At 40.0% G+C, this 23,915-nt stretch overlaps 1 protein-coding gene across 2 annotated transcripts; it reads right to left on the bottom strand.

The window, feature by feature from the left end:
- Positions 1-1,843: 1,843 nt before the first annotated feature.
- On the bottom strand, positions 1,844-19,661 carry LOC102684454 (poly [ADP-ribose] polymerase tankyrase-2). Of its 2 annotated transcripts, XM_015346436.2 has the most exons (29): positions 19,619-19,661; positions 18,810-18,858; positions 17,940-18,713; positions 16,060-16,284; positions 15,040-15,135; positions 14,238-14,274; positions 13,753-13,828; positions 13,052-13,146; positions 12,888-12,954; positions 12,393-12,579; positions 12,164-12,285; positions 11,863-11,954; positions 11,451-11,529; positions 10,618-10,789; positions 10,185-10,264; positions 9,687-9,832; positions 9,053-9,218; positions 8,427-8,646; positions 7,933-8,042; positions 7,074-7,262; positions 5,954-6,179; positions 5,782-5,864; positions 5,420-5,540; positions 5,129-5,226; positions 4,901-4,975; positions 4,535-4,640; positions 3,942-4,128; positions 3,428-3,584; positions 1,844-3,302 (listed from the first exon to the last, which is right to left on the bottom strand). In XM_015346436.2, exons 3-29 carry the CDS (start codon positions 18,151-18,153, stop codon positions 3,240-3,242), a joined length of 3,489 nt encoding a protein of 1,162 aa, XP_015201922.2. In that variant the 5' UTR covers positions 18,154-18,713; positions 18,810-18,858; positions 19,619-19,661; the 3' UTR covers positions 1,844-3,239. The 2 variants fall into 2 exon arrangements, with proteins under 2 accessions (XP_015201922.2, XP_015201923.2); XM_015346437.2 differs by lacking the exons at positions 7,074-7,262; positions 19,619-19,661 and having other exon boundaries at positions 17,940-18,867.
- Positions 19,662-23,915: the final 4,254 nt, after the last annotated feature.

Below are 23,915 nucleotides of genomic sequence, written 5' to 3' on the forward strand. Positions count from 1 at the left end.
AGAGATTAAGTATTGAAGAGGATCAGTTTACTCTCCTGTCCTTTGCAGTTGCCATTGAAAGTCTGGTGGAATGTAGCAATTGATGAGAAATGCAAATTGTAATATAAAGAGAAGTCAATGTAAGGTAAGGAAGACTACAAACAAGAGTCCAGTTATCCTCTCTAACCTGTTGGATAGCTAGACTCTATTTGATGCGAGTAGCTCATCTAGTAGCTTCTTGAAAGAAGCCAGGGTATCAGCAGCATGTGTGGGCAGCTTGTTCCTCACTCCCACAACTTTTTGTGTAAAGAAATACCTCCCGTTCTCAGTCTTTATGCGCTTCTCCTTAGTCTTCTCTTGTGACCTGTTGTTCAGGTTTCATGCCCGATATACAAGAGCCACACCACATTACTTTTGTCCGTGCTTCTGAGGGATATGACGACATGAGTAAAAACGCCACATTTCTCTCTGTTCAAGACTAAAAAAAAAAATCAGTGCTTTTAGTCTGTCACTTTAATGGCAACCTAACACAATGAAACTGTTGAGGTATCCAGTAAAAACAATATGAACCACACAAGATATCTAATCCTTTAAGCTGTAAATTCTGTTTCTGGCTCTTTCAGGAAGAAGGGTTTTACTTTAAGAAAACATTTAAAGGATAAGAGAAGATCACTTTATTAGCCCTATACAATGTCTTGCATTAAGAATTTGTCTTTTTGCATACCCCAGCTTGCTCTCTCTGAGACACAGACACACAGACAGGGAGAGAAGCTTGGGGTCAGAGCGCAGGGTCTGCCATTGTACAGCACCCCTGGAGCAGTTGGGGTTAAGGGCCTTGCTCAGGGGCCCAACGGAGTAGGACTCCTCTACCAGCCACGGGATTTGAACCTGCAACCTTCCAGCTACAGGCACAGATCCTTAGCCACAGTGCCACCACTCCGCCCATCTTTTAGAAATGTAACCATTTTAACTATCTTCAGTGTGCTTTTGGTGGCTAACATGCCTCACATTATAACCTTTTAAATCTTTTTTTTTTGCAATAAGAACCTGGTGATAAGATTAAGATGGTAGCTGTGTCACTGGAATTTTTTAATGGTTAAACAACTGAAACCCCCCCAACACAGAACCTGATTAGGCACGCTAATTGAACAGTTTGCAAATTCCTGCATTTCCAAAAACCCAAACTACTTTCATTCCATAAAGAGCAGCCATTAAGGTATTTAATCACACTAATCGACACTTGATACAGCAAAACTGCGTGTTATGGTTTCCATCCACATTCACCAACATAGTACAAATTGTTACAACAGCTCCACCTGCTGTAACACAAGAATATACGAAACAAATTTCCAGCCAATTGCTTTTTTAAATGGAGAATTATAACTGAATGATTAGACATTGTCTATTGTAGTAGAAAACATGGTTCTTAAAGGCTTGTCTAAATGTATTTAACTAAACAATCTTCTTCACTTCAGAAATAAGTACAAGAGAAAGTATTAACACATCCAACTCAACATTAGACACACAAAGCTAGCGATCCTAGTTGACACCTTTGCACCCCGATATCCTCATTGAACACAAAAAATATTTTTCATTACAAAGATCCCGTAGCAGGAAACGTTTCCCAATGAGACCCAACCCACGTTTCTTTTAACCCAGGATTCAAGTTCACCTTCCGCTACTGTAAACATTCCTACCCATTTTCTCTTTTAACTCAAAAACATGCTACTACCATACTCCTCAACATGTTTGGTTTGAAGCACATTAATCTGCCTTCCTATAGATATCTCACATTTTAAAAAGGACAGATGTTAAATAAGAAAAAACATTTTCTCAAATATAACCACAAATGAACAAAACAAAGTCACAAACAATACAATTATTTTATTTGTCTACTGCTGGTTTATGGGAACTCTTCCTCTTTTTACCCAAGGAAACAAATGCAGCAGCCTAATACAAATATGGTCAATACAATACATCACAAATCTGACAACCATGTAGAAAAGAATCCTGATGGAAATACCATGCACAATGAATGAGTGCTGTAGAAAAGTTACACAATGATAGCATTATTTAACAGAATGTCAAGCTTGCATTTCTTTAATGACAAGTAAAAGTGCAATGCATCCAACAGAGTATCTGCCAGGAAACGTAGTCCAACAATACACATTTTATACAGTTCAGTTAGTTTCCTTTTCTCCCAATAAAATAAAAGATTAAAGTTCCTTTTAAAGAAATAATAAATAATTCAGTTATTTTTTTAGGGGTATACTGGTAAAAACAAACTTGTTTTTTTACATTACTCTTCTACAGGACTCTTCTTTCAACTTAAAAAAATATACACTTGTCAGGGCCTGATGGGAAAAGAAGTAAGGGTGCTCGGTGCAGTAAATCCTGGAAGAAATGAACACCTTTAACATGTGGAGTTTTGAATCACACCTGTTCTGAGGTCTTCTCACTAGCTCGAACGGATCTTGTTCATGATGCTGGATTTCAAAGAAATGCAGTTGAGAAAGCAGCCTAAGTATCTATAGTTTGCCAAACTAAGAGAACATATCAAACATAACACCACTTGAAGTCCCCATAACTTATCAAAATGTTAATTGTTTCCATAGTTGCAGCTACAAAGACTAAACAAACGTGCCACACAAAGCTCACAAGGAGCTTCATGCTAGTTCTGAACTAACCACTCACATTTATCAAAACAGAACCAACATGTGTGGTCAACAACAGGCTGAAAAAGGCTATTTTGGTTATGTAATGCTGGTTCAGAAGAACTTTCCCCCCCATATTCAGTTTTAATTCATGACAGAACATTTTTATATTACAAATGTAAATAAATTAACATGCTAGTACAAAAATCTTATTTACAAAAGCGTCATAAAATAAATAGTTCACTTTGATGCTGTGCTTTGTGCAACGCTTGAATTTGAAGAGCTGCTTTTTGTTATGTAGTGTTAAACTGTAGATGGTTCTCACACAACAGAAGTGTTGACCCTGTACAAAGCCCCTTTTATATATGCATTACAGAAAATAGGCCAATTCCTCTCTGCTCATGGAATGATAAGTTAAAGTGCTGAAAATGAAAAACAAGCAATTGAAAAGTAAGAAACGTTATTTTATACACCGTATAAAGTTGTTTCATGCAAGATATAGAGCCACCCTCCTCCACAACCATCCTTCAAGGAATGCAGATGTCTGTTGTACAGTTCCTTGGACTTTGTAGCCACTGTACTGAACATGTGCATGTTTTTCCACTCTTATCCTTCAGCAGTCATCTCAGGTTTCACAATCTTATATGTTATTAAATATTCTGGATAAGCCTAGAAATTCAAGAAAAAATGCATCGGATTTAGAAAAAAAAATCAATTCCACCCTATAGGCAATATCTTGTAGATTTAAACAAGTTTCAGAAAACTGGTTTTACAAAATTGTTAAAAACATGTACCTGCTCTCCACGGTAGATAACATATTCTGCCAGTGCTAGGCCATTCACACTTGGCCTGCCTGTAACCGAGTGGTGACCAGGCGGAGAGTGAGCCATCTTCATGGCACTGAACTGCAGGAAGGACTTTCCCAGGGTTACACGACAGAACAACAAGTGCCTAAACAAAAAAAAATGCATCAAGTATAGAAATGCAATTCATTCATAAAGTCTGAGATTTACAAACGTCACATTAGGTCCAAACGTCATGCTGACCGTCAGCTACCTTTTGCTTTAGCCCCTGCAAGAAATACAAGACCATGGTACCACACTGCTGTGTTTATATATGGCCTTGCTTTATGCTTGGTGATATATTTCACATATTCCTTCCATGGTAACATTAACTGCTTTAGTAAGGCAGTACTGTACATTTACTCTTGAACCCATGCAATCATCAGAACACCATCTCACCATTCAAACACCCTTAAAACTCCTCATCCATACCAGTTGTTAATATTCAGATGAATGTAAAAGTTACCTTTGGCATATGTAGCAAGACCTGTCTTTGTGGACAGGACACCCTGTCCCACCTCCAATTCCATAGACGTACTGATTGCTCTTGGATGAGTTCTCAGCAAAATAAATTCCAGCTCCAAACATGCCTCCAATGTAGGCATGCCTTTCATCAAAACCTTTGTGAATAATTGCATTAACAAATGGAGAACCTGCAGGGACAAACATATTAAATAAGAAAATTAATGGATGGTTTCAAACCAAGTACAAAGTGTAAAACATCTACCTGCAAAGCAACCTCCATGCCACTGCACCTTTTATGCACATATGTACACTTTGTACAAACATGGTACTGTACTATGAAAGGAGTAACGATCTTTTAAAATTAGTAAGCAAGTTCTGAACAAGTTTCGCAAAGTTATTTAATATTACTGGACCACTCGATGGATGGAAAGTCTCTTTCAAAGCATATTTAAAGTTTGAAAGACTATTTTGAAAGAACTATGGACTTGTAAAATTTTTGCCCATAAGGACCATTTTGAGAGAACGGTTGCTCTTCTGGTATCTACAGGCAATAAAAATTGACAGTATTAGGCTTTACACTTCACTTACACTTACCATGGAACAGCATCCTTTCATTAGAGTGATTGTGATTTTCTTCTGACACTTCCTTTCTGCGATGAGTATACCTCTCCCACAGCCTTTTGTTACAGACTTTTTGTATCTGAAATTACAGGGAGAAACCCTCTTCTTTGTGATTTTGAAGCAAATACAATGCCAGTAATTGTCTTTATGGACAAGAAGAAAGTTCCGGGCAACTTTAAATGTAATACTTCTAAAAATGTTTACTCTTCTGAGCTGTTCTTTCACATACACGTAAAATGTATGCCCTTTATACATGTAAAATGTTCTACAGCAGTCAAGTTCATCTCACTTCATCACCCTTCCAGCGACAACGACAATGGGTGCCATCACCGTACACACCTTTACAATGTTGTATCTATTGAAAACTCCCCCTGCGTGACCCCCATCTCGGTGCTCCCTGATTGTGCTCTGCATCTGTTTGAAAGAACATCACAGAAACTTTAGGATTTCAATGTCAATATCCAGTTCCAAAAATCTGCATTACATACTTCCTGAAAAATAATTTCAGTCAATCATAATGAAAAGTTAAAAAATCTGGTTATATCCGTAAACAAATAAAATCAGTACCTCTTCTTCTACGGACTGGAACTCCTTATCTTCAATTGCCAAGTCAACAAGGATTGTTCCACTGTTAGTAGCGTTCAAAGAAAGATAGGGATTCAAACCTAAAAGAAAGACATTTTTAAAGAACGATAAATGTACTGCATAGTAATACACTGGTGTGTACAGGGAGACATGTTCAGTTTCCACATTAAAATCATTACCAAGAGTTAGGCAAATAATTTCAAAGCAGACTGCGTCTAAAGTATGATGCACTATTAAAACACAAGATTAATGCAAAAAGAGAATGCGACATACTTTGCTGACCAGCAATCAGTCTTTCTACTCCTTTGATAACTTTATGTCGGTGCCCATAAGCATTGATTCCAATTTCTTTCAGTTCTTTATGGCCCATCTCCACCAACACGTCCAAAGTGATCTTAATAAGAAACCCATGTAAAGAAAAGAAGACTTCAGTCACATAAATCACAATCAGTCAATACTTCATCACAAGATACCAAAAATTACTTCTCTAAGTTTTCAGAAGGGAACACACACACATGTATTATAGTTCCTGAAAATGTACAGAACCAGAAATGGCACGATAAGGCTCTCAAGGATAAGTACTGAAGAGTGGTTAAAATAAGATTTGTCTACCGACTATGAAAAGGTAAACCTACCTGCTCTCTCTCAAAGATGTCTAATAGGTGCTCAAGGCCAAGGTTCTTTAAAAATTGATTGATGCTGACGTCGACCCCTAAAACTGATAAGGAGCAGGATTAACACTCAAGCATGTGAAGCACAGTCATAAACCGCACACGTGAAACAATGAACCCTTCAAACTGCATTTACCCTCTTCCTTCCTGTCCACGGGGCCCTCCGCTCCACTGGTTCCCAGAAGCCCTGGCATCTCTGGGAAAGCCACGGACAGGTTCTCCAGGCTGCTGGCTGAGGACAGGCTGGCCGGGGCAGGGCCCCCGGCGGCGGCGGCAGACACGCTGATGACCTGGGGCTTGTAGCAGGAAGGCAGGGCCGAGGGAGGCATGGCTGCTGTGAGCAAGGCTCGCACATCATCGGCCTGCAGCAACAAGCGGGAAGAGCAACCAAGGGGCCGTCACAGGGCGACTTGAGCAAACCCAGAGAAAGCCTGAGTCTTCATCTCCAACAGTAAGCACCAGAACAGCAACATAGTGTCAATTCCAACAGCACAGCAAATACACCTGCCAAACAGTCAGTTCTAGTGAACCCACTATGATGAAAAGGGATATACACTGAAATACCTTTACTTACTACAGTCATCAGAAGTCATACATGATGGACACCATTACCTGGATCATGACACCATTAAAATCATCAATAACTGAAAAACTAACGACTCTTCAAAATAAAGCACAAAGAACAAGCATGAAATGAGTGTTAAACATAGCCGTATCATCTAAACCCGCAACATAGGATACTTAACCTAAATCTAATGAGGTAGGTTTGTGCTCAAAGATCTATAAGCAAGCTTTGGAGACCTTTTCGCCACTGGGATAAAGGTGAGGAGGTCTAAGCTTGCTCTGAAGATGTTCACAGATTTATCAATTGGCTTTGGAAACAAAATATTCCACTGTAAAGATGACAAACAAAAAGGCTCTGAAGAGGCGCTTTTCAATAGGCAGTCATTTCAGTATAAAGAATGGTTTCAATGTCGGCTGAAATCTATCATTCTGGTATAAATAGCTGGAATTCTACTCGGATTATGCATCCTAGGCACGTAGGTTTGGTGGCCATGTATTTACCATGGGTCTTTTACGTCCAACAGGATTTGTACAACTATCTTGGAAATTACAACAGAGAAGCAGCAGCAACTGCTGAATGGCTCGTTTTCCAATAGATTGAAAGCGGAGAGTGAATGCTGGTGGCGAGAGAAACCCAGCCTCGCCCTGCACTGTCCCGAAATGGGATGACAACACTAAGAGGTCACTAATACCGTCACAAGGTCCAGCGGAGATTGCCCTTCCTGGTTTTTCAGAGTCGGGTCGGCCCCGTGCGCTAGCAGCAAAGCACAGAGCTGCGTCCTCCCTTTCTGCGCTGCCTCGTGCAAGGGGGTGAAGGCCCACTTATCTGTGGCATTCACACATGCGTGGTACTTGATGAGCAAAGCTGCCACATCCACATGCTGCAAATGAAACACATGAATGCAATCGCTCTCGCATTTTCAACCGGTGAAAATCTGAATGCTTTCTTCCAGCCAATTAACCCTTTCCCTTCCGTCACTGTCCTGTGACATGAACGCTGTCGATTAAACCCGACATGGTGGGCACTGCATGTAACGCATTCACCGAGAACCATTTCCTTGGATGCTGTTGAATGAGGCAGAATTTTCCACATAGTGTACTTCAAAAGAACACCAACCAAAAACTACACTTTGACACTGCTGTGTCCTCATGATGTGCAGTATCAGTGAAGATCTCTGAAGAGGGAAAGGGTTAAACTGCTCTGGATTAAAAGAACCAATTAGTATTCAAGGACCTTTCAGTAAGAAAAACAACATGGCAAACTAGAACCAGCAGAATTATGGGCACATGGAAAAGAGAAGAAAGGTCCTTGAATATTGCACATTATGTGATGGCATGATTATCTGCAATGTATTTCAAGTAATATGACAGTCACTGAACAGAGAACATAGCTCAAAAGGTGATTTAGAGGTTATTTTTCTAATTAAAAGAAAAATATTTTAGCCAAGTTGATATATCAAAGAAAATATTTACAGCAAAAGACAACTGCCTGCTTTAAACAGCTGGCCGACAGAGGTGTACAGAACCGAAAGGGCCTGGCCTGAGACTCACCCCGTATGAAGCTGCGTTGTGCAGCGGGATGAGGCCTCCTTTGTCTTGCGAGTTGACCTCAGCACCGTGCTGCAGCAGGTATTCTGCAACCTCCAGATTATTATATCCAGCTAGCACAGAAAAGGCACAGACATTAAATATTCTGAAGGACGGTATGGGGAGTGTACAATCTGAGAATGACTCTCTCACTGTTCATCTACTGTTTACAACAGGAGTACATTAGAATGGACTGCTACCTTTACATGTAAAGCTGTACAGCATTACTGCTGAAGTTGGCATTATGACCAGTTTTTGCTGTTAGTTTCGTTAACTGAATAAGAAAGTCCTTAAACACCGCCACTTTGCTATTCAGTGAATCTGCTGAGCGAAAAGGATCTGTGGCCTTTCAGGACTAAACAAAGCAGTGATTAAGTTGTCACAACTGTTATGTCGGAGACGGCTGTTTGAAGAACTCAATTTACTGAATTACTCCTTTGATGTCTCTGGACACTGACCCGCTAAATGCAGAGGCGTCGAGTGCCTGCCCTGCGTATCTCTGCAGTTGACATTTTCAGGACTGCAGAGCTTCTTCACCCTGGCCAAACAGCCTTTCTTGGCTGCATCTAGAAGAGCTGCATCTCCTCGGAGGAGATCCTGGATATCCGTGTCCCCGTCCTTTACCAGATCCAGAGGCGTGTTTCCGTCACGGTTCTTCTTGGTGGGGTCAGCACCATGCTGTAAACATAAACCATGCCCATCGAAATCTAAAAACCTACCTTTACAGGAACTAGCTGTTGGATGTCACTTAAGGGCTTAATCCGTTTTCAACATAATTGACATTAAGTGTCTTAACGCCACCAAATAGATATCAAATATTGAAAGAGACCCTTTCCCCCTCAACCCAATAAAAACTGAATATTAAAATTCATTTCTCTGTCTATTAATATTTCTCATTTATTATCAGATATTCTGTTTTGCAAATATTTATAAATATTTTAGCATTAATAAGTAGTGAACTCAAATTAAGACACAGACTAGAGCAGTGCTGAATAATGAAATGGTGTTTACAAGGAAATGTCAGATCGCTATAGTTTATCTGCTAAAGCACCCTCCCCTGCAGCAATGGGAAATACTGTCTTACCTGCAGCAGAAGTTTGCAGATCTCATATTTTCCTTTGGCTGCAGCCTCGTGCAAAGGGGTGAACTTCCACAAGTCAGCAACGTTGACTACAGCACCATGTGTGACCAGCAGCTCTGCCACCTCATAGTGTCCATAAGAGCAGGCATTATGCAAAGGAACCAAACCACTGCAGAGAGCAGACAGTGAGTTACTTACATCACCATCACAACTAAGGCAGTTTCAGAAACTGGAATTATGCATGGAGACAAATTGCTGGGTAAGGGAAGGGCTTTCCATACAATTGTGTTTGTCATACAATAGTTTTGGACTAATCCTACAGCACTTAGCTCTTTATTGTGCGAGTAACCTGACTTGTCTGTATGTGCAAGCCCGAATAGTCAACACCAGCTGAAATAAACAAAGTAGCTGCTGGGAAGAAGAGAGGGAAACAAAATGATGGAAAGAGGCATTTGATAGAATGTCACGGTCAAGGGTGAGTCTTGGCTCTCAGACCCCCATTTACATAAATAAGGTTTGAAAACTTAAAAGAGCGTGAATCACAAGCTTAAAGAATGAATCAATGAGGTGCTCTTTCATTTAAAACCTCAGTGCCTCACTAAATGGAAAGAAAGGAAAGCCCAGCATATATCCTCACCCCTTATCTTTTGCATGAACATCAGCGCCGTGCTGCAGTAAAAACTCTACCACAGCCACACGGTTGTATCCCGCAGCAAAGTGGAGAGGCGTGGACTGGCGTCCCTCCACATCCCTGCAGTTCACATTCTGGAGAGTACAGAGCTTCTGGAATAAGAACAGAGCAGGCTCATTCCTCTAGGGCACACAGGTCTGTGGTCAGCTCCCCTGGACTGTAATGCATCTTCATTTACATCACAGGAAAAAATACAGTGTAGTGAGGCTGCTGACACATAATGGTAGCTACTCATCTCAGTAGTGCATGAAGCGGGTCCTCGCCTATGTATAAAACGATTTGGGGTTCTTTGGTATACAAAGCTATACTAATGCAAGAGATTACAGATCTTGTTATAGCAAGTCAATATCTACAAAAAAAAGACTAGCCCACTGTCCCATTTAGCACCAAAAAAGCCGATTTAAAAAGGCACATAAACTGAAGGAGTTTTTTTTAACAGCTTACCTTCACAATCTCTAAGTCTCCAGACTTTGCTGCTTCCAGCAGCTGCCGATCAGCATCTGAATTTCCAATGAGAACTCCCTCTGGTGGGCACAGAAGTGAAAATGCTTGCCATCAGAATAGGCAGGTCAGTAAAAGCACAAACAAAAATCTCCAGTCGCATAGATAAATCTCAAAACAGAGCAGATCTGAACTGATCTTGTACTTTTCAATTACTATGAAAACATCTGTTGCAACTGATCCAACATTTGATTTTAATCTTTACCTATCCTTCAATCTAATAGTAAGAAGTCTACCAATTAGCCTTCATTTGCATCTAAACAGTTTAAGTAATGCTTGAAACAAAACCTATATTTCAAAGACAGCCACCCCACTCTGTGCCTCAAGCCAAGTACAATCCCCATCATATTTCATCCTCTGAATTCCATCTTCCTACCCTGGAGGATTTGCTGCACACTTTCGTTGCCCATCTGGGATGGCGAAAAGCCTTGCAATGACATTATTAACGGGTCACAGCCAGAACTCAGCAGTAAACGGCAGGTCTGGAGATGGCCACAGTGAGCAGCCCTGTGAAGCGGAGTCTGTCCAAGGTTATCCAAGGCATTGACCTGCACAAAGTCGGGTGCACAAACTGTAAGCAAATGCGTGCCTTCACTTGACTTCAACTGTAAATGAACTTATCCATCAGCACCACAGGAAGATTAAAGGATTTCTTTCATTTTAGTATGGGGTTTTTCATAACATCATGGGTAGCAGTGTGGAGTAGTTGCAGGCCAAGACCTTAACAACTAAAAGGTTGTGGGTTCCAATTCTAGGTGGTTTTGAGTAAAGTAATAAGTGGCATACCCAGTGATTTGTAATAAGAATGCCGCTCTTCCTAAATTCTACCAAAGTAAATTAGATCCAGATACATTCAGAAAATTAGTCAAGTACACAAATGAACTAATCAAACTAATTATGGTTAAACTAGATATAAACTAGAGATTAAATATGGCCACTATAATATTGCTGCTCTGGAATCTGGCCGCAGAAGAGCCACCACGCACATTTCCAGGTGTAAAGGAATGTTCCACTCTGATGAACTAAAAACATCTTATACTCTTGAACATATGACTTTTTAAACTACGTCCCCTCATAATGAAAATGCTCAAAGGCATCGACAAAATTAAACCCCACAGACTTCTTCAAAATCAACAATGAACCAAACCAGAGGAGACGATCAGAAACTAATGTTGTGTGAATCTAAAACTGAAAAAAGTGATAGCTTACCTTTGCTTCATGCCTCACAAGTACTTCTATAACATCGTTGTGCGATTTTTCAGAAGCCAAATGGAGAGGAGTTAGAAAGCTGTAATAAAGGCAATAAAAATAGTCAAATATGAAAAGTGAAAAATTACAATATACTCATGCCGCCATCTCACTGCTGCAGAAACATGACAATGTTTTGAACTATACTACAGTTCACTCTGCTTGTCACTGCAGAACTGGCACGATAAAACAATCGGAAAAATAGAAATGACTAAGATCTGACATAATGGGAACAGCCAGTCATAACTAAGATAACAGGCAAGCAAAGAAATTGAAATCCTAACTTAACGTGTATCTGTTTATAACTGACACCGTATGAGCTTATGTAATTTTCCCTCCTAATCCTGTAATTACTCCATTCTGTAGTACTTACTCTTTAGTCTTTTCATTCACGTTGGCTCCTTTCCTGAGAAGTAATTCACACACTTGTTTTCTCTTGGGATAGGGAGAAGCAGCTGCACAGTGCTGACAAGAACACAAAAATTCGTTACACTTCTCATCATTTCCTACAGGAACCAACCATCTGAAAAGAATATGATCACTGAGCACCGTGTGCTATACAATTTTATGCTTTACTGGGCCATATACCTAACTTTAAGGGCAGGCTTCAAATGATTTCTTAAAAAAAACAAAATTCCAATCAAGAAAGGTCCCGCCCCACAGTGAGGTCTCACCAATGCCGTCTCATGTGTCTGAGGATGCTTGAAGGTTATGGTCTCTAATGAAAGGTGTTTCTTGATACGGGCGACATCTGCTTCCCTTGCAGCCTGCAGTATCGTGTGACCTTTGAACTCATCTGAAAGGAAGCAGAAAGACGTTCAGCGTGGCCCTGGAATTTTACTTCCTTACTTCAGACACCACTATTAATCTCATGTCATTGGGAAATTTTCCAAAACGACTCACAAGCCAACCGTTCCTTTAACTGGGCCGTGGGTGCCAAGTCAATGGCACTCTTATTGTGGCAGTTTAGCAGAGTGGGATCAGCACCATAGCTTAGCAACAGGGAGCAGACCTCCACGCGGTTCTTCGAGGCAGCCTCATGTAAGGGTGTGAACTGCCACAGATCCATTGCATTTACACAGGCACCGTGCTGGAAAAGTAAGAAAAACATAAATCAGACTTTATGTACTGTATTTCTAAAGCTTTTCCATGGTCCTTAAATTTTTGTTCCAAAATTTAAATCCCCAAGGCTCACTTTTTCCTGTGGATAAAGTGTTGCCAGTTTGCCCATCTAATTTATTTTCCATCGCAATAGAAGAATGTCAAAAGTAAAAAATGAAGACTCTTTAACTGGACATGCTGTCATGTTTATAATGTATTTGGAATTTAAGAGCTCCAATACAAAAAGTTTTTGTATTACAAAAAGTAAAAAATACCATAAAAAGTAAAACCACTGACCTTCACGAGTAATTCAGTAACTTCATAATGGCCATAGGAACAGGCATTGTGAAGTGGCACCAGATCACTGAAAAATAAATTGTAGGAGTAGTTTAAAAAAAAAAAAAAGAGAACTTTGTATTTAAATGTATATATACTCACGTTTAAAAAGACAGTTAACCTACCCCTTATCTTTGGCATGCACATCTGCTCCATGCTGCAGTAACAGCTGGACAACCTTAACTCTGTTGTATCCTGCGGCCAGATGGAGAGGGGTTGACTGAAATGTAAAAAAAACACGTTTCACTGAACGTACAAAGGCAGGTACCAGTACGTAATTTGTCCAAAGCTATACATTTTAACGAGGATCTCAGAATAATACCAATGAAATAATTTATTTATACTCTTTTAGAATTTTTAAAACCTCAATAAAGGAATTACAGAATTCACTGGAGGTGGAGTGCCTCTAGACTCTCATGTGCAAGACCTGAGGATCTAGCCAAGAGTTTACTCTTCCTTTAAACAACAGCCCGGGCTTATCATTTCAGAAATTCAGAAGTTTTAAGCAGGAGGCGTCAGAAAAGTTAACAGGAATATCAAGCTTATGTTGACCAAGAGTTCATAGAGATGTTGCTGTCTGGTCTTTCGACGTGGGCCTACCTATTGCAATGAAACAGAACCCCACTGGATGTGCAATAACAGCCTCATCCTGCTCAGTACAAGACTAATGGCAGGTTCAGACACTGGGCAAAAAGCTGCCTTCTGGTGGAATCATGACTGAATTTAGCCAAGTCAATCACCCACAAAAGACATCTGTGAATATACACAGAAATCAATCCATTAATCATTACAGTGATTAGAGTACCTAATAAAAGGCAAAAGTTACCTTCCTGCCATCACTGGCATGACAGTTTACATTTAGTGGTGTAAGAAGTGCCATCATTTTCTCTTCATTTCCACTTCTGAAACATAAGTGCAAATAAAAAATACCAGTTTACTGTGAAACCACTCCGAACTTATAGAGGATTATGCTGAACTTTGCACACTGCATAAATGCAATGTTATACTTGCAGTTAAGTAGGCTACAATGTTCTCTTATGTTTTAATTGAATACAAAAACCAAAAACATAGCTTTTAACCTACTGAAGGGATTATACATATAACAGTCTTATCTTTGTTTTTGAACAAACAGATATTGAGGCTTCCATTAAGGCCACCCTTAAAGATTTTACTTTATTTCAGTTTTAACGTCTTTATATCTTAATGTATTAAATTTGAATTTAATGTGGTCTTTACTTTCAAATGCCTCTTCAAGGGGTGTCTTAAAAACCTCATAAACATAATATTTGGAGAAAAGAAAACCTACTGTACCTTGCACTCTCAAGTAACTCATCTTTCTTGTATTCACCTAGTTAAGAAATTAGAATTAATACATACAATTAATTAAGATAGCATTATAGTGTTTGAGAAATAAACCTCAAAGTACAGACTTACAACAGTCACTATAGAATGAAATTAGAGTCACGCATTTGATACAAACAATATAATTTCACGGCACTTTCAAATTTGCTGCATAAACACCAAAGGTAAATATCAACAACAAAATGTTTTACATAGTCAAATGTATAAGTTAGTGTAGAAACATTTTATGAGCCTTAATATTGTCATAGGTCGCGTCACATGCATACTGGTACATAATAGGGTGTACATGTTAACAAGGGGGTTATGTAAATAACCTAAAAAGCTAAAAAGATTTGGATAGCTTCAAGTGTGGACAAATGTTTAAAATTAGAAACATTAAGCAACACTGGTCTTTGTAATTTACAAGCCTTTATATATCCATAGCAGGTTAATGCCTAGGAAAATTGACTACATATTATAAAATCTATATTACATTAGGAAAACAGGGATGGGAAAAGCTTCCTTTTAAAAGAAAGTGTCCATCAGGTCTAAAAAGAAATGGATCACAATGGGTTGGAAGACACAGGATGGACAAAAGGAGACAATCTGTGCATTTCTGATGGGAAGCAACAGGGCACTTGAGCAGCGCATTATTTCTGACAAGCCAGAAACACAAAACAAACCACTTCTAAGGAACACCTCCCAGAGAAGTGCCGACTCTGGGAATGTTGTTCCTTATTTTTTTTTTTTTACGACTCTGCATTGATCTCACCTGTTAGCACGGCCTTAGTGGATGGCTCGGCTAGATCCAACGCTGTCCTTCCATCCGTGTTGCGAATCAACGGATCTGCGCCGTGCTGCAGCAAGACTGGAGAGGAAATTGGAACACCCCAGGTCAATCCAGCCTCCGAGTACTGGCCTCAGCAATGCCAAATGTAAGGAAATGTGTACAGCGGACAATCGAACAACTCAGGTGAAGGCCAGCTTGCCGTTACACTAACCCTTTTTTCTCCCAATTTCAGGGGAACTGCAACGCTATTTTTACATTTCAGGGTTAGAAAGAATCAGCATTAATGAGTGCATTTCAAACCACGATGCAAGTAAAAAGTAAACAATAATGTGTAAAACCTCCAATTTACACCACGAAACAGATAAAATTTCCGGGTATGTGCAGCGCCATATTCTGCGATTCAGAATGAGGCAACAAACCTTCCAGTGACATAAAAAGGCCCCATTACATTGTAAACAAGCAGGCTTGTGAAAACATCTCTTTAATTCCAATAGAAATATTGTCCTTGACTTAGAGATGGTTTTGCCAACAAAAACAACTTAGTAGTTAACTGTGCCTGCAGATCATATTGGAACATTTCTGCAGTGAAATGCCTGCTGCACATCCCAGTCTTATTCGCTTGTACATCACATTACATTAGCCATTACAGTGACTAGTGAGCAGGAAGGGCAGCTTCACATCCAATGCCCCCGAATGTGATGAGACCAGGGGCTTGCAACAATGTCGCAACTATGCAGCACTTTCTGAAAGTTCACAATTTTGTGTTTAAACCGGAATTTGCAAAATGTTGCAACACTGTCAATTAATTTATTTAGTTACTGATCTGACAAAACTGTGCCTGCAGTTCCCCTTTAGCCGAATTGAAGATCTCCTTTACCTGGAGAAATTCTAAAATGCAAAGCTGTTAAATCAAGAGAAAGAGACAGAGCAGCTGTGGTTTATGTTTCCGACTTCAGACGCAGATGTCTAAGCTGGTGCCTTTACTGAAACATTGCACTTCACCTATACAGACGTCAATCTTGCCCTTGATGGCCGCCTCGTGGAGCGGAGTGTAGTTCCAGTTGTCTCTCGAGTTCGCGTCGGCCCCGTGCCGCAACAGCAGGCTGACAACCTCAGCGTGGCCGAAGGAGCAGGCGTTGTGAAGGGAGATCAAGCCCCCGTCGTCGCGGGCGTGCACGTTGGCCCCGCTCAGCAGGAGGAAGTCCACAACATCCCTCCGGCCAAACCCTGGGATGGTACAGCAGGGAGGTTATCCAAGGGGGCCACACTCTTGGAGTACGCCGTGGGTTCCATGAGCTCACTCGAGCTCCAGCTTGAGTATTTAAAATCTTCAAAGGAACTGAGAAAGCCAACCCAGAGCACGTAACATAAACCAGAGGGCACTGGTGGAAACTAGGTGGCAGAGCACTTAAAACCGAGAACAGGGGACACTTTAGGACTAAATGACTTCCTCTTACGTTCTAGTGACTCACTGCCAAGAACTGCACAAAATCCCAAAAAGGGAATTGTGCTTTTGCTCAGTCCATTACCCTTTCTGGACAATCCTGTTGTTTGCCAACGTTTTCCTAAATATGCAGCCAAGAAGACACTGCTTAGATTCGGGAGGCCTATCAGTGCAAAAGAGGATGGGGTCTTTGTTCACAAGCAGAACAAGATTTTTTATTTTTCCACTCTAAGCCATTAGGACCTCTACTCTAAACCGACACAACCCAGCCTATAGTTTCTCCGTAATTCCATCAGCGAAGCTACTTCTGTTCTCCACCCGCTCTGCTGTGCACTGAGGCTGTTGGCACACAATGGGCACCAGACTTCAGGGGCGGAGGATGCAAGTCCCCTGCAATACAATTTATTGGATAACTAACTATATGATATCAGGGCAGCCCGGGCCTTGGCAACTTTTAATATTAAAAGTGAAAACATACCTTTACAAGAAAGCTTCTGATTTTATCTGTTGTATTGTTTTGGACATGATGTTGTTTGATTTTTTTTTCTGTATTATATTCTATTAATTTGGATTGCATATAAGTAATTAATTTGTACTGTACTTTTAGACTGATTAACTAAATGTACATTATAAATAAAATGTATTAGTAGCAGTAATAATGAAAAGAATAATACTGTATCCATCAGCATGAAAAGTGTATTTTAACAACTGTATAATTTTTGTATTTAATAATTAGTAGAATGTGCAGCCAAACGATCATTAGAGCATATATTGCAGCGCCTAACGTTATTTGAGGTAAACGAGACAAGCTATATTGCTAATCCTCGTTTGTGGCACCCGTCCAGCATTTTAATGAAATTGGCTACTAAGAGCAATAAGGAAATGTTCCCCAAATCAATCATTTAATTTTTTCACTTTGGAAAATAAGTCAGTCTTATTTTCAAAAAATGAGAACATTGGAGAGATCAAAGGATCAGATTGACAGCAAAGAACAATAAAGCCAGGAGTCATTCAAATCCCGTTAAATCAAAGATTTCCGATCATTTCAGCGTATTTTTCGCGGAACGCTAAAGTAAAACGTTCCTTGACAAATGATAAAACACGGTTAGCAACCAGTTACGTGCTCCCTACCGCTCCGTAAATGGAAAAGCTCCTGTATTCATCTTTCCCATCTGAATCCAAGAAAAGGCGTTTTTGGGAGCTCTTCGTCCAGAACTAAGCCAGTCTATTCTCGTGTTTGTTTACAAGGATAAGCCCACCCATCTGAGCCATGTATGAAATTCGTTGAGCACCCTTCTATTTCCACCACACTAACGCGACTATTTTCAAAGCACACTTTTGACACATTTCACCAAGTAAATCAACGGACACACCTTGTCCAGCTATCCGAGCATTTGCGGTTAGTAATTAGCTGGGCTACAGGCCTGGATGCTCTTACCTGCGGCGAAATGCAGCGGTGTCGATTTCCTGCCAGCCGTGTCCCTGCTATTCACGTTCTCCGGGGTCACCAGCTTCCTCACCCGCTCCACGTCCCCATTCCTGCAGGCCTCGAAGAGCTCCCTGGTCGGCTCCCCGCCCCCAGGCACCTCGGTCCCCGCCGGAGCCGAGCCGCCGCCCAGCCCGGAGGTCCCCGAGCACCGCCGGGCCGACATCGGCGGGCTGCCCGTGCCGATAGCACCGAAAAGGACTGCTGGGGGTGCCAGAGCCGAAGCACCGAGGCCGCTCAAGAGTAAACAGGTCCCGACTAATCACCCACCTCGAGAAATCATGGCGAGGAGAGACGTCTGGGCAACCAAATCATCTGTAAAAGCGGGGTGCCTCCGACCGGCGACAGCCAGGAAATTCGCTCCCCGAATCGAAACAATACTGATATCACTTTCTGATAAACCAGAAAAACATACAATGATCCCCCATCACTCTGTGCACTCCCCAAGTCTGAGCGAGTCGTTTTTCTACCCGCACTTTGATGTTATTTCAGGACATGTCTTCCCCCCTCGGCTGCTCATTTTATCCGTACTGTGACCTGACAGCTGCGCCTGGGATACGTACACAGCCGGGCCGGTCCCTACCTGTGCGCTCCGTGAAGGCCCGGGCGCGGCACGTGATTCGCTGCCGCACCGCTGTACGCGCAGCTGGCGGCGCGGATTGGCCAGCCGGCGGCCGTGGCTGCTCTTACAGGAGTCCCCGAATTCCGATGTCTTCACTTTTCTCCCTGGCGTCGAAAACATACCTATACTGTACATGTGCACCGCAACAACGCGTACACATACGGCGTATCAGAGTGCAGACGCAGTGGATTTAGACGTACCGTGTATGTTATGAGGAGTTTTGTTTGCAATGCCTTGCTGCACTCGCGGCTGAAGGTGACAAGGAACGAAATATGAAAAGCCGTTTGTTCAAAGAAAATAAAAGAAATTGTGAATAATGGTGTACCTATAGCAATAATTCAACGCACGAAAGTAAGCAAAGAACGCTTCATTAATTACCTATCCCCTAAATTGCTGCGATGTATTCATAAGGGTAACTACAGGCAGGCTACAATGCAAACAATACTCTTTGGTCACAGGGAGCAGGGCTGTTTGGGTGACAGGCAGGCTCCACACTGAAGGCGCACCAGGCCAGAATCGAACCCGGGACCCCTGAGCTGTGAGCTAACCTCCACGTTCATGTCACAGAGCTAGCGCCCTGTAGTGGGGGAGGTCAACTAACTCCAGTTTCCAGTGACTCTGAACTGCCATTTTGCAGTTTTTTTAAGAACACGTTTAACTCCGAATTCACGAAATCTATTTTGGGCGCCTTAAAGGAATTTAAGATAAATAACATTAAAGGTTGAAGAGTTGAAATATATTTGTCCAATTAATGCTGTGTCGGAAAATAAAAACTCGGAAATAAAAACGAGAAATCTAAATGGACCGAGTGGTTTTGGCAGATTACATAGTATTTCGAAAGGAGAACGGGCCTTTGCGTTTGAAGGAACGTGTGTCCTTTCTGTCTCTATCCTTTATCCTGTATACCTGGACACTAAATGGAATAACACGGAACCTACACAGGACACAAATATACGCAGAAAGATGACTGCCTGGAACAGCAAGAAAAGAATAAAAGGGAAATACTCACTGTTTCCCAATACACCGGGAACAACCAAAAAGTCGTGAGGATTCTGGCATCAGTTGAAATACAAATAATGGTGTGTGACAAAATATTGCTTTAATGTGTCCTATTTGCTTTTAAAAATATAAATTTCGAAATTAAAATTGGGGGTTAGATAAAACATTTCAAATGGGTTTGAAACATTTTAAACACCAGAGGGCAGTGAAGTATTGCACAAGAGTGAAAACGAAGCGATTGTTTCCGTGATTTACAGTATGTTTCGATTCAAGCCTAGCAATTCGATGTTGTTGTAGTTACTATGTCATAATTGAGGGAAAGTATTTCAGAAGTGCTTTTAAATGTCAACACTAGATGAGCCTGGTGGGAAAAAAAGCTTTTTGAATGCCAGGAATAACTAGTATTAAATACAATAATACGTACAAACATTAAGATAGGAAACGCAGGTTGAAGAAATGGTGAACGATTATGGAAATCTAGCATTATAAAGTCAGTTTAAATTAATGCTGTTAATTTTGTTGTATGGTTTTACCCTGTATGGAACAACAGATACGAAAATTTCAGTCATTTAATCCGACTGCAGTTAAACGTTTCCCAGTACCAATCCTTCCGTATAGTTTTTTCTGAAGCTCTCATGAAGTGATTAAAATCTTTCTGTTTAACCTTCACTTTCCTGTTTTTGTTTCTTAAAATTGAAACAAAAACTTATGAGTAAAATAATTGTAAAATAAAGCTAAAACATAAGACAATTCTTACGTGTAAAGATTAGTCGTCTTCAAATAAAGAAACTCTGAAATTAAGAAGTAAAATTAGTAAATAAAAGCTAAAACGTATTTGCTTACTTTATACACATAGTTTCATGTGCAATTTACATGTTTAAACTTTGACAGGGAGCTTTGGCTGCAAAAGACCCGAAAGCGGGTCAACAACTGGAACGTTGTTTTATTTCTACTTTTTAACCTTTTGTTGTTACTTTTCATATTCGACTGCCGTAAGTAAGCCAGTCTCAGAGTCCTAAGGTAAAGTTTTTAATGTAGTGGTATTTACATGCTTTAACCCTGTTTTGCTCCAGATGTTAGACTGTATGTTGCTGTAGTACAAGGTCTTCCAGTGTTCCATTCCAAGCACTAGTCTGTTGATAGATGTACTTCGATGTCCTTTCTGTTACACCCGTACTTCTTAATATCTCGATGGCTCACAAATGATTGCTGTATTAAGTACTTGAATGAAAGCAAATGCATGTTCTGGAATACACGTGGAAGTATTCACCTTTTTGTGTTTCCCTCAGTATTGGATGAGGTATTGTGAACAACTCACACAACAAATCACAATTTGCAAACAGGCGAAAGTGTGTTTTAAGAGTACCCTGTTTTAATGGTTGCAGGGATAGATTCCGGTTTCTTCCATGCAGATCATGTGGAAAACAGTGAAGTTATTGAGGGAGGAAGAATAAAACAGGATTCTACAGCTCCAGCTGTTTAATTTCCTGTTCAAACCACAGAGAAATAAAAAAAAAATGTTATTTTCAAAGGTATTGTCATCATCTGGTCTTGAAGGCTTATGCAATTCTTACTATACAAGTTTGATTAGTAAAACAAGGGGATTTTTTAGAGCATTAGCCAGGAGCTACAGTTCATCTTCTGATTTAAAAAAAAACGCTATTTCACTTTTTGGTGTGTGTTGGCGTGTCACACTTCACCCTGACTCACTATTTCTGTTCCCTCTGAGTATTTATTATGCCATATGGATGTAAAGCCCAGGGAAAAGGTAGCAAGTTTTCAGATAGATTGATACTTTATTGATCCGTGAGGGAAATTGCAGAAATTTCCCACAGACTCTTGTGATTCTGTCAGTGTTTCGCTAGACACTCCACCGCACCCACCAATAGATTGTGTGTTGATGACAATAATAATGGGTTAGTTCTGAAATGTTTTAAGGTGAAAAACATGTAAAATTACAAACTAAAATTAACTACTGTGGTTTTCAAAATCCACATCTTAAATTTTGAAATAATTCCACAGCATGAATTTATACAATCCAATCTCGGGTGACATTTAATGTGCCTCTTATGTTACATGATTTGCAGTATCATCTTAATGACCAGAACATCCACATTGAACTAAACAATGTTTGTAAACAAGCGAATGAGATCAAATATTAACAAGCGGAAGGAGTTAACATATTGATTTCTTATTTCTGTACAGCAAACATGAGATGCAATGTTAGTAACAAAAATCATATTTAACACCTGCCAGATTATGTTGCGTTTTTTCTTGTTATTTGGCATTCTGCCTATTTTTCCTGCGCAAACATCTTTGTGTTTTTGTACCTCTTAATTCTGTTGTAAAAAAGTGCTTGATCAGGCAAGTCATGTGTGCAAATGAAAATCTACTGACAAAGACAGACGCACAACAGCAATATGCAACCAGCAAAGAAAGCAAAGAAAGTGTTAAAACACAGTACATGGTTATAGAGTGATATACTTGTAACTACTGCTTTGCAAATAAAACTTGTTGTTACTGGTTCTCTGCACACTCCCACTGAATTGCACAACTATGGCTATTTTTACAGATCAAGGAAACAGTGCAGATGCTGGCAGGTCACCCTACATTGGCTGGGTGTCTAGTTTGGGGAGATATCAGGTTAATTTTCAGATGGCTGCCCATCATGCCACAATGATTTTGTCAAATTGTGAAATCATGGCAGATCTCCACATAGATGGGAAATGATCAGCCGTTGGCCTTTGGCCTTTTCCAGGTGTGCACGTGTTATGGAAGCTAAACTGGCCTGAGTTAGTCCTTGAATGTGGTGGTAGCTGTTTAGTGTAACTTAATTCTGCTACTTCCAGTATCTATATGCATAAGTGGGGCATGAGGTAGATGTATCCGGAATGTCAGATACAACAGGCTGAGTTCCATTGGACTAGTTGTTGGCACTCTGAGTGCTGTATTACTGTTGCATAGTTCCCAGGCCATAAATAAAAATAGTTTGAGTATCTATACCACCAGCTATGGAGGCTGATTTTCCATTACAATATATAAAATGTGAGAGAGCCACCTTGTGAAAGAGCTGAAAGTCACTGTACTACGATATCTTCCTAAAAAGTAAAACTTCCAGTTAGTTTAACATCTCAAAGCTGTGCTTCATGGAAAGTGATGGGTACATAAGTGCTAAAACTACAGCAGAAAAATTGACTGTTGTGTACAGTATTTAGTGTCATTCATTAGAATACATTTTGGAAACAAACTCTATGTTATATCTTCAACTTGTAAACTTGACTGTACTTGTAGGGGATATTTTAGTTGTTTTTTGTTTGATAATTGCAAGTCCATACCTCTCATTTAAAACTGTAAAATAAGAAGATCAAAATAAATAAAATTAAAATAATACTGTTGATCCTATATTTGTTTTGCCTATGTTTTAATGTGCCTGCAGATGATTGCTGATCTAAATCATTTACTAAAGCTTATAATATTTTCGCACTACTGTAACATATAGGTGTTGATGTAAAAGGCCTTGGGTTTTGTATAGCACCTTTCATTTAAAAGGTCCCAAAGCACTTTAAACAAATAAACCCAAAAGAAATCAGGTAATGACGTGTACCCGATTACCTGATATAATATCCTGATTTCATATCTTGATATCATACCTCGATATCATGATATCGTACCTGATATAATATCTTTTTTAATTTATGTGTGTTTTTTGGCAAATTTGTTTTTATTACAGTAATAACCAATTTGAATTTGACAAAAAATCACTTCAACTATCTGTGTTGTGTGTTTAGCTGGTGTGGTTGGTTTTGATAACAAATAAGAAAAATATTGAAAAGCACCTTTAATAATAACTATAAAATAACTCTTCATCTTCGTTACATCTTTTTGTTTCTTAGAAGAGCATAAGTGGCACACAGCTGTCCAGTGCAGTGTGTGTTTGTCTAAACTGATGAAAGATTGCAAACAAAGCTTATGATTTCAACAAACAGCCATGGTCAGCCATGGAGAGATATTTCTAGAACTAATGGCTGTAGTCATCTATTGGCCTCTGGGGTCTCATAGTACAGAGAGTACAGAGAGCCACATTTATGGAAATGTCATTAAAAATTCAGTTGATGTTCTCTTACAAAGATGAGTATTCCAACATCAAATCTACAAACAAAAAATGCAGTCAGATAGTATTTACTTACAATCTCATTTTCTGAAATTTTTAAGTCTGTTTATGTTCAGAAAGCTTAACATTAAAATAAACAACTGTACAAAGCCTAGTTAACCTACCACTAAAAATAAAACTAATCCATGCTTACATT

The sequence above is a fragment of the Lepisosteus oculatus genome, chromosome 4 (assembly GCF_040954835.1).
Source record: "Lepisosteus oculatus isolate fLepOcu1 chromosome 4, fLepOcu1.hap2, whole genome shotgun sequence".
Classification (NCBI taxonomy): Eukaryota; Metazoa; Chordata; class Actinopteri; order Semionotiformes; family Lepisosteidae; genus Lepisosteus; species Lepisosteus oculatus.